The sequence below is a fragment of the Siphateles boraxobius genome, unplaced genomic scaffold (genome assembly GCF_051911475.1).
Source record: "Siphateles boraxobius isolate OS27281-9 unplaced genomic scaffold, OSU_SipBor_1 5, whole genome shotgun sequence".
Taxonomy (NCBI): Eukaryota; Metazoa; Chordata; class Actinopteri; order Cypriniformes; family Leuciscidae; genus Siphateles; species Siphateles boraxobius.
The window spans coordinates 28093738-28108693 of NW_027509141.1; the positions used below are offsets into that span (position 1 = coordinate 28093738).

At 36.4% G+C, this 14956-nt stretch overlaps 1 protein-coding gene and 1 long non-coding RNA gene across 14 annotated transcripts in view; one reads left to right on the forward strand and one right to left on the reverse strand.

Annotated features, from left to right (window-relative positions):
* Positions 1-11911, reverse strand: part of map4k3a (mitogen-activated protein kinase kinase kinase kinase 3a) — a 65709-nt gene extending 53798 nt beyond the window's left edge. For 9 of the 13 annotated variants that reach the window (XM_077203732.1, XM_077203724.1, XM_077203722.1 and 6 more), the window contains exon 1: positions 11657-11776. In XM_077203732.1, coding sequence (XP_077059847.1) covers positions 11657-11755 — 99 coding nt within the window. In that variant the 5' untranslated portion in view covers positions 11756-11776. Of the gene's footprint in view, positions 1-11656 lie in introns of all 13 variants that reach the window. The other 4 variants (XM_077203731.1, XM_077203725.1, XM_077203730.1 and 1 more) reach the window with 3 other exon arrangements.
* LOC143711778 (uncharacterized) lies at positions 11647-14562 on the forward strand. Its single transcript, XR_013194902.1, has 2 exons — positions 11647-12140; positions 12913-14562. It is a non-coding gene; the product is annotated as an uncharacterized LOC143711778 (long non-coding RNA).
* Positions 14563-14956: the final 394 nt, after the last annotated feature.

Genomic DNA, 14956 nt, shown 5'->3' on the forward strand with positions numbered 1-14956 from the left:
TTGCCACAACACAGTACAAAATTATAAAATGACAAACGATAATCAATCTCTTCCTTTGGAATTAAAGAGAAGTGCTTTGTAAACATCCAGCATTTTTCTTTTAAAATAACAAATTAAGTCAATGGCTGCAGGGCTCTTTGATTGAAATAGATCACAAAATGATTAAGTGTTTAGTTTGTTCTAAATTTATTTTCAACCTGAGGTAGAAAACTTGATAACATGAAAACAATATCTTGTTGGTATTTGACTTAAAAAAAATAAAGGGATAATAAATCCCAATGAAAATAAGAATAAACAAAGTATTTGGCTCTATTGAATTAAATGTAAGCTAAATATTAACTATGTATTTCTTTTAAAAGAAAACAAATATAGTCCACATGTTATCCACTCCAATATTATTGTACTTATTTTAATACTCTTTTTTAAATTATTAATCCAAATTTTACATGTGCCTTTAGAAAATCATCTATTATAATCTCATTATTTTGGTTTGTTTGTTTGAAGTTTAAGTAAAAATTATAGAAAGAAACTGAGAACATCTCTCATGTAGTGTTATTAATAACTGAAATGCAGTTAATTGGTAGTCCTAGAAGTCTAGACGGCCCTGATCTTATGTTAGTGTTTTACACCGGGCATATTAAAACTACAAAGCCTAACATTTACAGGAGAAAGCAATAGGATATTAAGTTAAATGTTCACTGACTGAAACTCTTGAGAGCACGTCACATTCTATTTTCCACAGACTTGGGTAACCAAAACATTCGGCTGTTTTTTGGTTGTTGTTTTTTTACGTTGCACTGAAAGCTGAAAGTGGCACGCCACGTTCTCCTTTTTCCAAAGCGCTAGGGCGGTTGCGCTCCGGAGGCGTCTGTCGTTGCTGTGTTGGTTCTTGTCACTTGACCTAAGGTGCGCTTGCGGCATTTTGAAAAGTAGAGATGTTTTTATCTCGATGCGGCGCGCACGCGCTTGGAAAAAACGAGCGCGCCGCTTCCCTTATGAGCGCGCATGCCGCACGCTTACATTTGAAATAACGAACTTGAGCGCGCAAAAGACGCGATCTGTGAACAGGCCCTTAAGGCCCCGTTCACATATCGCGTCTTTTGCGCGCTCAAGTTCATTATTTCAAATGGAGGCGCGCGGTTTGCGCGCTCATAATGGAAGCGACGCGGTCGCGGTGCGACGCGCTCGTTTTTTCCAGGCGCGTCCGCGCCGCATCGAGATAAAAACATCTCAACTTTTCAGAATGCCGCAAGCGTTTTCCTTGTTTTCCTTGCTTCTTCGGAAAAAAGAGAACGCGTGCGCCTAGCGTTTTCTACGCGTTTTTAGGCGCGATATGTGAACGGGCCCTAAGGCGTTTTTTCGGTGGAAATAGAGCGTCGCTGCTAGTCCCCCTGCCATAGTGGTTGACGAGCACGGCATTAAGCTGGTGCACCGCTGGTGTAACCTTGTTTTCGTTTGGTGCAAAAGTTCCGTTCCGTGCAGAACACTCGGTGTAGCATAGTCTTTACGATTAATTAACCGTGACGTTTTAAAGCGCGGTTAATTCCGGTGAAATCCGGTAATCGCTGCATCCCTACCACGCTCAGAAAGAGCGTGAGAGCGAAGCACATTTTCCTTCCCGCTCAGATACAGCAGCTTTACTAATGTGCTCTCTCCGATGTTATATAGAAAAATGTGCGATGAATGAATGTACTGCACTGCAAAAAATGCTTTTCTTACTTAGCATTTTGGTCTTGTTGTTTCCAGTCAAAATATCTAAAGATTATTAAATCAAAATGCATTTACTAAAAGAATAACTCTTGGTTTATATAAGAAAACCTGCTCCTGACCAGGTTAGGTTCACAGAGTAAGTTACCATGGTAACTGACTCGGAGTATAAGTTACCCCTCTTTCGGAAACGGGCTTGACTAACTCTGCTTTCTCGGGTTTGACATACCTCCCATTCTGAAATGGAAAACCCAGAGTTTGCCTCATTTCAGGGTTAACATACTCAGAGTTTTCACTTAACCTCCTTTCTGAAACAGGCCCCTGCTTTTCTTAAAATAAAGTAAAACGTCTAGATTAACATGGGGCACTTACAAAGAAAGTGAATGGGGCAAATTTGTAAACATTAAAATGCTCTGTTTCAAAAGTATAGCCACAAAATGTAAATAATTTGTATGCTGACATGATTTGAAAGAAAAAAATGCTTAATAACCTTTTCTATGTCATTACATCCAACCATTTTGTTGTTGTTTTTTTGGGATGAAAATGAGGGATGATAATTAGTGATTAATTGATAATTGGTTTATCCGATATTTTTCCCGATATTTAAGCAATTTTCCATAATCGGGTATCAGTTTTGTTATATAGGATTTATCGATACATGGCGTTTAAGCAAGCATGCTTGGGCTTCTGTTTACCATATTTGAGTGCTATTTTCATTCGCTGATCAATGTTTATGTATGTGAATAAAACCCTAATAAAAATTGTTCATCATATAAAGTGATCGAGTCTCTTCAGAAGTCTTGGATTAAATTGCTCGATTATTATTTTATGATCTCTTTATGCATGTTTTGGACTGTCAGAATTTTGACTGAAAAGACTTTTAATGGAGGGACAGAAATCTCTCAGATTTCATTAAAAATATCTTCATTTGTGTTCCAAAGATGAACAAAGATCTTACAGAAGGACGTGAGGGTGAGTAATTTAGGGCTGAAACGATTCCTCGAGTTACTCGATTACAAAAATTCCTCGAGGCAAAAACTCTGCCTCGAAGCCTCGTTAAATTCCTATGATGCGCACTATAAGCGCGGCGCAGGGATTCGATTGTTTCACACGGACTGTTTATTCACACGGACCTGTTCAAGAAGAAATAGTTGGCGCGATGGCGGAGAATAAATATGTAAATAAACGGCAGAAATTGTCTAAAGTGTGGGATCATTACACACTTAATACACTTAACTCGCTGAAACAAGGTAACGTAGTCTAAGCCTATTGATGTTCGCTGATTTTAATCCCATACTGTATTTGTAGCGATGTTATGATGAGGTTTGACTAGATGATTTTTAGCTTTGATGACATTTTTAAGTAGTAAACGTAACTATCACGTTCAATTGCAAGAGTATAGCCTAAAAAAAGAACCCCTACACACACACACACACACACACACGCCAGTCAGACCAATTGCAGCAATGCATCACATATGCTTAAACTTTTATGTAGCCACGCAACAATAATTTCAGCATGCATTCAACGCGATGGAGGAACAAATATTGTATTGCAGTCTTTGCGAGACCTTGTTTGTATTTCACGTCTGCCAAATACAGACAACAACAAAAAATTAAAGTCCCCAGCCTGGGTTTTTAATAAAGATTCGGAGTACTCATTTTTCAGTTAAAACGCACGGAACAAAAAGTGCGTCAGCTTTTACTGCGTGTTCAACAACAAGTCACGTTACAACTCTTCTTCAGCGTTAAACTACCAGAATACACAAATATGCTTAGATGCTTAGAGTGGTTATATTATAACATCTTAAAGAAAAATTCACATATGAGATAGCTTTATAACTTGCATACTATATAACTTATAGTATATAACTTATAACAGCTTTAACTGAAATAGACACAAGTTTAATATAACTATTCTGTTAATAAAACACACACAAAAAAAATTCGATTACTCGATTAATCGATCGATTAAGTGCTAGATTAATCGATTACAAAAAGAATCGATAGCTGCAGCCCTAGAGTAATTAATGACAGAATTTTCATTTTTGGGTGAACTATCCCTTTAACTTACACTAACAAAAACATTGCAACCGTTGCATAAATTTAAAACTCAGCCTGCTAATGCGCAAGTAACCCTTTGACTTCAAACACGCGCACACACTCTCCTATGTCTCCTGAGGAGCGGAGCAACAGCAAGCGCTCCACCTGCACAGGTGCAGCACACAGTGGGGCTGCGAGCTGATGCCATGTCAGATAATTACAGAGAGGTGGATAAATCACTGCAAGCTTGGCCCCCGGCCAGCAGAATCTAGGCCAATCATTTTCTGCAATGCCTGGCAAATCTGATGCCTTGTATTAACAATTTACTGTGCCAATGCGGCACTGACCTCCGATAAACAACTTGTTTTCCTCTCTAATGTCTTTCCTGCGCTGGTGTTATCAAACATTTCATCGGATTCATTATTCATGCTGTATTGCAGTTAAATGCAGAGTACATAATGCATCAAGAATTCTAGTGCGCGCCGACAGGAGCGTGCCTTGGCTTGCTAAAACGTGATTATGAAACTACAGTACAACTGAGACGACCGCCTCCTCCGAGTCTCCCACCAACAACACAGTTTATGAATCGTTACTACAACACGGTCGATTAACTGTCTAATAAGTCTAACTCTAATTCCGCTACCAAACGCCAAACATAATTAAGTAAATCACGTTGTTGTCCAAACAAAGGTAGAATGTCAGTCGCTCACACTCACAAAGGGAGAATACAATTTCTCTCCTCGGTCGCATTTGTAGGACAGTGGATCACTCTGTCATGCAGATCTGTATTTCTGCTTACTCACTGAAAGGTTGCGGCGAGATTGAAACTGCTTTAGTTTTCAGATTGTGCAGAGATCTCGGGGGCCGCTCAAAAGTAGGCTAGATGGCAAGGACGTTCTATTAAAAGAGACTGTGTAATCCAGTCTGTTGTGAACTTCTAAAAGGTGCGAAGGCATAAAACACATGAGAGTAAGCAAAGGTGTTGACAGTTGCTTCCTGCAAAAAGAGATGAAAGAGAGAATGTGTGATGGCTGGAGTACGTTGACCTCAGCTTTTGTGAGACTCCTGCGAGGTGTTTCAAGGCTTCCTCAGGGAGAAGGTTTGAGGACTGTGACTTGCTCCGACTAATGAGTCACAAAAACAAGGGAGAAAAGGTACGAAAATCCCTCATACGATGAAAAAAACAACTTGAACAAGAGGAACTTACCAATGCAAAGCACTTCCAAAATCATACCTGTTGCTGTTTTGATTAAAATCTAAAATATTTGATTTAATGCCAATAGATATCACTAAATAATAATAATAAAATATTTTTTATAATATTATATGATAAAAATTTAGATGTACATATGATTATATGATTATTTATCATCATAAGGGGTGTGAGGAGATCTCGTGCCACAATATTTCTCGTCGAGGTGAAAAGCTGTCTTGCGATATTGAGTTTGTGGCAAATCCTTTGACAGCGCTTGCATTAAATTGTTCTGTCTTTTACTGCATATGATAATTCATACTCAGAAAGTAGAACTTGAGTGACATTCATTGCAAGATGATTAGTTTAGATCTGTCACGATTTCTCGATTAAATAACGGGTTAAATTAAATATCGGAATTGGCACATTCCATGGAAGAGAATGGATGAACCGCATTATTAGATAGTTTTCTAAAGCTGCACGATATAATAAAAAGACTGCAACAACTGCATTGTTTTGCATTTTGTGACTTTCAGTCGGACTATTTTTCCAGTCATATTTTGTTATTGAAGATTTCTTAAATATAGTGTTTCTTGAAAATATGGTCTTGTCTCGTTCTTGTGAACCGTGTATCGTATCTCATAAGCGAATTAAGAGTATTGTCACAGTCACACCCCAAATTATTATATGTAAAGGCCTAAATAAAATTATATACAGTACACTACCAATCAAAGGTTTAGGGTTGGGTTTATTTTTGAAATAAATAAATACTTTTATTCAATTTCAATTATTTCAAATAAATGCTGTTCTTTAGAACTTTCTACTCAAAGAATCCAGGAAAATATTTGTATCACGGTTTCTACAAGACAATAAGCAACACAACTGTGTTCAACAATGATAACAATAATAACAAGAAATATTTCTTAAGCACCAAATCAGCATATTAGAATGATTTCTGAAGAATCATGTGACACTGAAGACTGAAGTAATGGCTGCAGAAAATTTAGCTTTGCCATCACAGGAATAAATTACATTTTAAAATAGAAAATAGCTATTTTACCTTGTAATAATATTTCACAAAATTTTAATGTATTTTTGATCAAATAAATGCAGTCTGGATGAGCATAAGAGACTTCTTTCAAAAGCATTAAAAATATCTTACCTGTCCCAAACTTTTGAATAAAAATATTTAGAGTTAAGCTCCAGTAAATCCTATCCATTTTCATTCATAAGTTTATAACAAAATATACCAGCATGGCACTTACAATGGACATCAATGGAATTATAGCAATTCAACAGACATCAATATATCACAATATCATTAGATTGTGAGTAAAACTGCGACAAATTTATGAAAAAGAGAAAAGACTCAACATCTCAGTGCGAGAGAGAGTGAATGAATTGGCAGTATCAGCCAGTTAAATAAAAGAATTGTTCAATTTAGGTATTCTGTTAGCCTACATGGTTCAATTCTTTTCCACGCAATAATCAATATTAGAGTTGATTGTTCCAGTTAATTCCAGTTAGGCTGTATCTTATTTATCAGAGTATATTGAAATAGTCAGGACTATTGAAAGTCAGAGGTTGCGAGTCCCTAAACTAGCCGATACAAATCTCAGAAGCATGATAGTATTACAGGATGGAGCAGTGCCCAGTTGTTGAAACAGGTGAATAATTAATGATCATTTTTTCCCGACAAAGTCAATTCAGAAATGCCCTCACATCAGCTGCACAGCGATTCTGCACACACAGGGCACACATATCACAGAAACTCTATCATCTTGAATTTCATCCTGCCAGAATGTTTTCACAAATGCATCATGCAGGACACTTGAAGAACCATCTTCCTGTGTAATCTGTGTGATTGAAGGTGACTATTGCAATATGGAATGAATCCAATGAGTGGATTTCGTCTTTAAGTGGAACACAAGACTTCCTGTGTGTGAAGGATGAAAGAGATTATCCGAATAAAGGTGAAATCGTGACTTTAATCCAGTCAGGTCAAACCAAGGCAAGGCCTGGAATGGATGTTCCTAACATGAAGACAAGAAACTCCACTTTTCATTCCACAAACTCTGAGAAGGAAGACTATAAACTAATATGATTGGATTCACCAAATGATGTGCGTGCAAGAGTTGTTTGTTCTTCAAAACGTAAGTGAAATCAAACCTCTCGGCCCAGAAATAAACAGATTGTGTTCTGCTGACAAGAACTAACATCTCCCTTTTTGTTCTATCTGATGCATTTTAGTATCTGGACTGAAATCAACCTGCATTCAGCTCTGCAGAACTACCGTTTAGACTGACCCTGGCCTTTTTTGAGCAAACTTGTGCAGTGAGAAGCCAAACTTCCAGTGAGAGAAAGGAATTTGTGTCTCTACAAAAGGCCAGGAAAAAGAATCAACACATACAAAGTCACAAACACGCACGAATAGCGAGAGATTTGCTCCCACAGACGTCTTTCCACAGCAACCTCCTGAAAGAGAAGCGATGAATTCTGCCTCAAAGCATTACACCTCACGGCACAGTTTAGACTCACACTTATTCTTTTTCCGATGAGTTTCTCACTCTCGTTTTCGTCCTCACACTTATGGGTCCCTTTGCTTTCTTTCCGTCGTTTGCTGCCGATTCCTCAGGCCTTAGACATAAAAATGGAATCAATACAAAACCACTCGAATGCAGGGAAGCCACAGAACTATCAAAATAGCCCCACCAAGGCTTGACACAAAGCCAATATATACTGATCAAACTGGGTAATTAGTCATTTCCCTACCCTTGACTCAGTAGGCTTTTTGTTCAATGCTTACTTTTGCTCAATCAATAGTTTACATCTCTGTATGCTTCCAGGCCCTTTAAAATCCATCAGGTGCGTGCTGGCATTATATTTACTTCAAACTGTTACGAAAAACAAGCAGACCCAGTAGACAAACAACCAGGAGAAACACCTGTTGACAACAGTATGGTATTTAAATCAGCAAACCGTGCTCTGCTTTGAATAAAATAGGTTAAGGATTAAAGATAGTCAAATATTTAAAATATTTAAATTCTGTCATTTTTTACTCACCAAACCTGTATGACTTTTCTTCACACAAAAGATATTTTTGATAAATGTCTTATTTTATCATACAATGAAAGTCAATGGGGTCCAATGTTGTTTCGGAAACTGTTGATTTTCATTGCATGGACAAAAAAACGTTTTATATTCAGCATATGTATTTTTTGTTCCACCGATGTTCATACCTGTTTGTACGTTTGGAACGGCAAGAGGGCGATTTTGGGGTAAACTTCCCTTTTAAGTAGGCTTGCTGCGATAGTCTGTAGGACTAAAAAGTAAAAAGACGCAAAAGTAGCAGAAGACAGCTCCATTCTTCCATATTGAGACATACATCTGAGTGAAATGGATTATTGAAAAAGAAAAAGAAAACAATGGCGGTTGGGGACTTGGTTCTATCAGCTGGTTGTTAATTGGATGGAAGCAGATCTGAACGCAAGCTTGAGGTCGATTGTAAGAAAGAGGTGGGGTTTAAGCGAACGAAATGACTGGAAATAAGTGTGGCAAATATCACCAAAATAAGTTCGACATTTTCCCCAGAAAATCGAGTTATGATAACATTTAAGAAGTGAAAAAAAGAAAAAAAAGAAACATATCCAAGAATGAATTGTTCACAATAAGATCAGTAACATGCATGTAGAATATAGGGTGAATTTTAATTTATATTGAACCATCATTTGTTATCACTGTCATTACAAGTCTTAAACATTTGGACATTATATGGTAATTTGCCATCCTTTTTCTCCATCATCATTCTCATATGCCACTACATGCACAAATCAATTAAGAGTTCATTAAAATCGGTTGCAAACAGCACAAAAGAAGCATTATCACACAAATTCTGTTCACAACTTTCTAGACATGAAGTACTGCATGATTGACTCAATAAAAAAATAATTAAGAATCAACTACCATATACTCCAAAGAGGCCACAAATGACGTCTCCTCCAATCTAGAATATTCGGTTACCTTCTTGATTACAGTTGATTATCAAGGAAAAACACCCAAGGACTGTAAATAACTGCATGTCTGCAGATGCACTACACTCAATGCTGTTAAACCAGACAGTAGCCAACATAATAGGTTATTATCTGTTATCTAAATCCTTCTAATCAGCATAAACAGAATTTTACTTATCTTTTGCATAATCCTAACACGCTCTGTCAGATAAAACAAATATTCTTCTGGCAAATAAAGGACTGACATGCTGCTCTTGACTTAAAGATAGGATGAAAGCAGACTAAATACAATTAATTATGTCTATGTGAAATAATTATGCAAATATGTAAAAAGTTGCCATGTGCAACTCTTCGCTCTTAAAAATAAAAGGTTCCAAAAGGGAGTTTTCACAGTGATGCCATAGGTTTAGGTTCCCAAAGAACCTTTCAGTCAAAAGTTCTTAAAAAAATAACCTTTTTTTAAGTTAGTGTGCAGAACATTTCAAAAATCTAAAGAACCTTTTTTGCAGTGTATATGTTACATGAAGTTAAATCTTATGCAGGGAATCATTGGTGCTAATGGAGAACCTTTATTTTTAAGAGTGTTGACTGACAGGTGAAAGTCTTGCAGGGTGACACTGACCTAACGCTTAAGCCTCACTCGGATAAAGCCTCGGATAATCCAGCACATTTCACACTACTTGTAAACAACTTCCAAGTTAACCACTCAAGACAACAGCCTCAGTGATCAACTGGCCAGCTGTCACCAAACCGATCTTTCTATATAGCGCTCGAGTTAGATTCAGTGACAAGTTGACAACCACAGACTTAAGCGGTGATATCACAAGGCCTTCCTCAAATATTTGTCATCTCTTGCACAATTTTGCAACAACTCATGGAAGTAACACTGCGACAAAACCACACAATAATGTTATTCAGTCATACTCAAACTGAGGTGCAAGAAACTGGGAATAAACCCAACAAGTTGACAGGAAATTATGTAAAATTTGCAAACAGTTGATGAGTGTGCTCATCTGCACAATGTTTACAGACTATCACAGATCAGTGTGTTGATGCTACTGTTGTGTTTCTTAAAGGGAAATGAATAATGAATGAGACTGCCATTCTGCGAAACATCTACTTTTCTGTTTTGAGGAAGGAAGAAAGCCATACAGTTTTAGAACAAAATAACAGTCGGCAAATTATGACAAAACCTCCATTTTTAATTAACTGTCCCTTTAAGTAGGGCAAAAGTTAAGATGGTTCAGATTAAAGGTGCACTCAGTAAAGCTGTTTTCGAAATTGCATGTCTGAGTATGTACTACATATTACAGGAGTAGGTCATCCAGGTACTTTACTAAATAGTAGGGAAGTATGCATATTTCCGATGCAGCCTAAACCTGCGACCCAATGTGCATACTATCCATCCTAAATAGTATGTGAGATTAAAATAAGTGTATCCCAAAAGCATAGTATGTTGAAAAGAGTATGCCAAAAGTCCTCGGATAGTCTACTATTTCAGGTAGATTTTCGAAGTGTGGATCTGTGCACACTCTAAACGGCTAATATTGCCCACAACCCTCTGTGCATTGGAGGACTTTGCAAGGACGGAGAAAAAGTGTTAAAGAACTACAAACATGGCAGATGTGTGAGACCGACGGTTGAGGTTGGTCTCACAGATTAAGTTAAATAATCAACATTTAACCTGATAAAAAAATATTTATTTAATGTTATCCATGTTATATTGCAACAACAATATGAAATTTTATAAAGATCCGTTTGGCCATTAACTTTTAATTGCGAAATATTTAACATTAACTTTTATGCAAAAATATAGGCTAAGGAGAGTTCTCTGCATGAAAGACCCACGGCTGTCTGGCACTCTGGCAGATCGACATGCACCATCTTTTCTCTCAAATATGGTAGGAAATGAAATATGAAGTATGTACTTTTCCTTCACAAAAAGAGTACATACTTTTAGGGCTTAGTATAAGTACGTCAATTGGGACACACAGCATAAGTTTTTACTCTGTTCGGCTCGTAGGCTATTTGTCTCAATAGTACTCAATAGATTTAGTACTTTGTTCTGACACGTTTCGGTCTGGATGCATGAAGTTTGTTAACTAACTGCTGCTGCTTCATATAAGTTTTTTTTTTCTCTCCGTCTCATACTATACATCCATAAAATGTGCATTCTTGGATTCAACACATACTGATATACCAGGCAGCATTGGTATTTTGTACTGCTTTTTTATATATTCCATTTCCCACTCAGAAATTGCTAAAGCACTATAAAGTTAATACATTATTGTTATTTTTAATTTGTAGTTGTAGTAGTAATCTAAAAACAGCATGACAGGTCCGGTCATGTGATGTCAACATGGCAGTGCCCATTAGGGACCCCCTCCAAGTAGAATTAAACAGATTTACTAGAAAAATTATCAGGTCTTCATATCATATTAGTGTACAACCTTTTAAACATATTTCTCCATAGTGCTATACATTTCATTGAATGTAAATTTTTTTTAATTCTCGAGAAAAATACGGAGTGCACCTTTAAGATCAGTGTCCCAGTCCACTTCAGAGAAGTACAATCTTTATGACTGCAGATACAACATTTAAACTACCATATGCCTCACATTGGTTTTATTCTAAAGATCGGGCCCTTTAAATGTTGACTGTACAGTCCAAAAGACGAGCCTTGTTTGTAGAAAACACATTTTTACCTTGTAAACATCCCCGTAGGTCCCGCTGCCTATCCTCTGGATAAGCTCGAAATCCTCTTGCGGATTTCGCCTGGACAGATCGGAACTAGAGTTCATCATTGGGACTCCGGCCTCTGAATATCAATGTTAGATTTTCTGGGAGCCCTGACACGGAGGAAAGGAGAAAAACGGAAGAAAAAAAATAAACATACGGCGTCAGAAGGGAATCTCAGTCGCAGTACTTCACTAACTTTAACATGGCTTCCCGTAAGCTCCACTGCGCATGCGCTGCGCTCGTAGAGTGGAGAATGTCTGGTATGGGAGGATGAAGACAGGGAGGAGGAGGAAGAGGAGAAGGAGGAGTATGGGCTGGGTCAGATGACCAGAAGCGCATAGCCATCATATAACCTGCTTCTGAGGAATATTTTACACAAATCCTGTTCGAAACACTATATTGGAATGGCATTTTATTTGTTTAATTTTCTTCTTTTGAAGTTTATACATGGTGAGTGACTCTGGTTTGATAATTAGTTTGCCTTTAATATAAGGCCTACAGTACACAAACAACTTTTAATTAAAAAGATGTGCTCTTTTGATCCAGTAAAAAGTAAAGAAATAGTTATGAATTCAAAAAAATCTTAATTATCCTATTATATATAGGCTACATTAATCAAAATAAATCATGTAAATAAAAAATAACATAAATCATTTATAACAATACTTTAACTTAACGATGTGATGACTTCATGTATCATATTATTGCATAAGAAATACTTCTGGTATGACTCGCTTCTGTCACAGACTTTTCACATGCAGAGAAGTCAAAACTTCTACTACAAAAGTTTACTTAGGACACAGAAAATAAAATTCAATGTTGTAGGCCTATAGAATAGAAAATAATAGATTTATGTAAACAGGGGACTATAGTGACAAAAATTAACTGATTTTGGTGACTTTATAAAATTTCCTTGTAAAGCTGTTTCAGAAATGTCCCTTCACTGTTACATCATTGGTTGTTGTTTTACATTTTAGTGTTTCGTAATGTGTTACTTTCTGATCTGTATCTAACGATAACAGTGATGGGTTGTTGTTTTCTACATGGATTATCTTCGTATCGAGAGTTAAACGAGGCAGTTTGAGCTCTGTTTTCTCACATATATCTCTCCAAATATGTGACAAATCACTGACAGTTGACAGATTAACAGTTGTCAGGATTCTCCATGTGGTTGACTTACAAAACAGTCTCATACTTCTTCCTCCATCTTCTTCTCTTTCAGCTCAGACAGGATTGTGATTCAGCGCTATTTATTTCCGAATCACAGAGGAGTGTGTGCCAAGAGTGAGCTTCTGAACACATTTGTACTTACACCATGTGGTTGTTATGAAGGTTTTATGAGCCAGGACTATTCAGTCTAATTTATTTCTCAAATGCCAGGCACACATCCAGGATGCAATTTATTGACTGACTATTAAAGCATGCACTGGCACAGATCAAGGTCTCAGCATGACGGCAGTTATCAAACAACAGATGCACATACATGGCATTTATTAGAGAGGGATATGTTTTCCAACCCATTGTTCAGCTTTTTAATGCAATGAGCATCATTTTATTCATTTTATATTCCTCTCTATCTTTTGTGTGTCTGTTTATGTAATGCAGTGATAGTGAGGGTTAATTTAATTATTTTTCTAATCAATCGGTTATCAATTTCTTAATATGTAATCAAAAATATTATTGGTTTGAGATAGATATTATTTTGACCAGATATTGGCCTGGTTCATATGTCTGACTAATTTTAATGCACATAAACCTCTTAATTAGTTAATTGTTGTGATGAAAAGATCCCAACTCCTTTTGAATTGAAGAACTTTTTTTCTTATATTTTCAATTTTGCAAGCTTGGTCCACTATTAAAAGATTATTTCATTATAAACAACCCTTATTCTCTCCTCGTTGGTAGATGGTTTGTGTCCCAAAATGGGATCATATGGCAACAAGCCGGGAAAAAATATATGATCACTTCTACGAAGGTAAACCCATAACCTTTGATAAGCTTACATTCCATTTCCATATTGTATAAAAAGATTTCTATTTTTTTTTTTTACAAATTAGACACTATGTTGGCACTAGAAATGGTGGTTTTATGAGTATGGGCAGAATAAGCTTATTGATCTTCAAAAATTTTGGAGGAAAAACATTGGGTTTGATATTGACACTGTCTCATGGGAAAACACCATTAAACTCCCAGCAACTATTTCTGTCTGCAACAAATTCAGAGAAATGCAGTTTAATACATCAGGCTTATATGTCACCATATATGTAGCAAATTTAACAAACAGGTATATCACCTAATTGTATAAAGTGCAAATATTCCCTTGGTACCCTTTTCCATTGTCTGTGGGAATGTAATAAGAACTTTTTGGCTTTCAATCAGCAAGGCCCTGTCAGACATGTGTTTACTTGGCAGTTTTCCTCCTCCCTTTGTGGAACACAAAGACATTGTCCATCCTTTGCTGATGTTGGCCAAGAAGGCCATTATGAACAAATAGTTTGGAGATAGCCCTCCATTAGGGATTGGCTAGCTATGATGAAGGATCTTATATCTTCAGAAAAAATCTTATGAACAAACTCATGTCATTTAATAAAATGTGAAAAGAATCATTGAAGTCTCTAGGGATTAGTGAAGATTCCAGAATGTATCCATAATGGGACAATTGTTTATAGGCTACCCTTTGGTTGTGGATGTATATTGGATATTTGTTTGTCCCTTATTGTTTTCCTCCATTGTGTTATAATGAACATACTGTATCTCCTTTTTATTATTATTATTATTATTATGATTATCATTTGGTATAATTTTGTTTTGTTTATGGCTTGTGTGGAACACATTGGTTGTTTTTGATTGACGAGGACAATATCAATAAAAATATGTAAATAAAATAAAGGTTCTGAACTGTCATTTATGATAAGATGAAAAACCTTTAACATTCATGGAACCTTTCCATTAAAAAAAATGAATGAGGAAAAATGTTATTTGTATTATTGAAATGTTCTTTACACTAAGAAAAAAAACTGTTCACAGAAAAATTATTTGGGGAACTCAAAAATGCTCCTTCTATGACATCATTGTTACCCCCTCCGCTACTCCACTATGAAAGTCATGATTTGTTCAGGTCTAATGGAGTAACTAAATAAAAACCTCTTAATTCCCAAATATTGTGTAAACTCGTGTATTCGAGGGACATGGGAAGTATTTTTGTTTTCATTGAATGTTAAAAAATGTAAATAAATAAAACTATTTGTAAAATATGGTTGGCTATA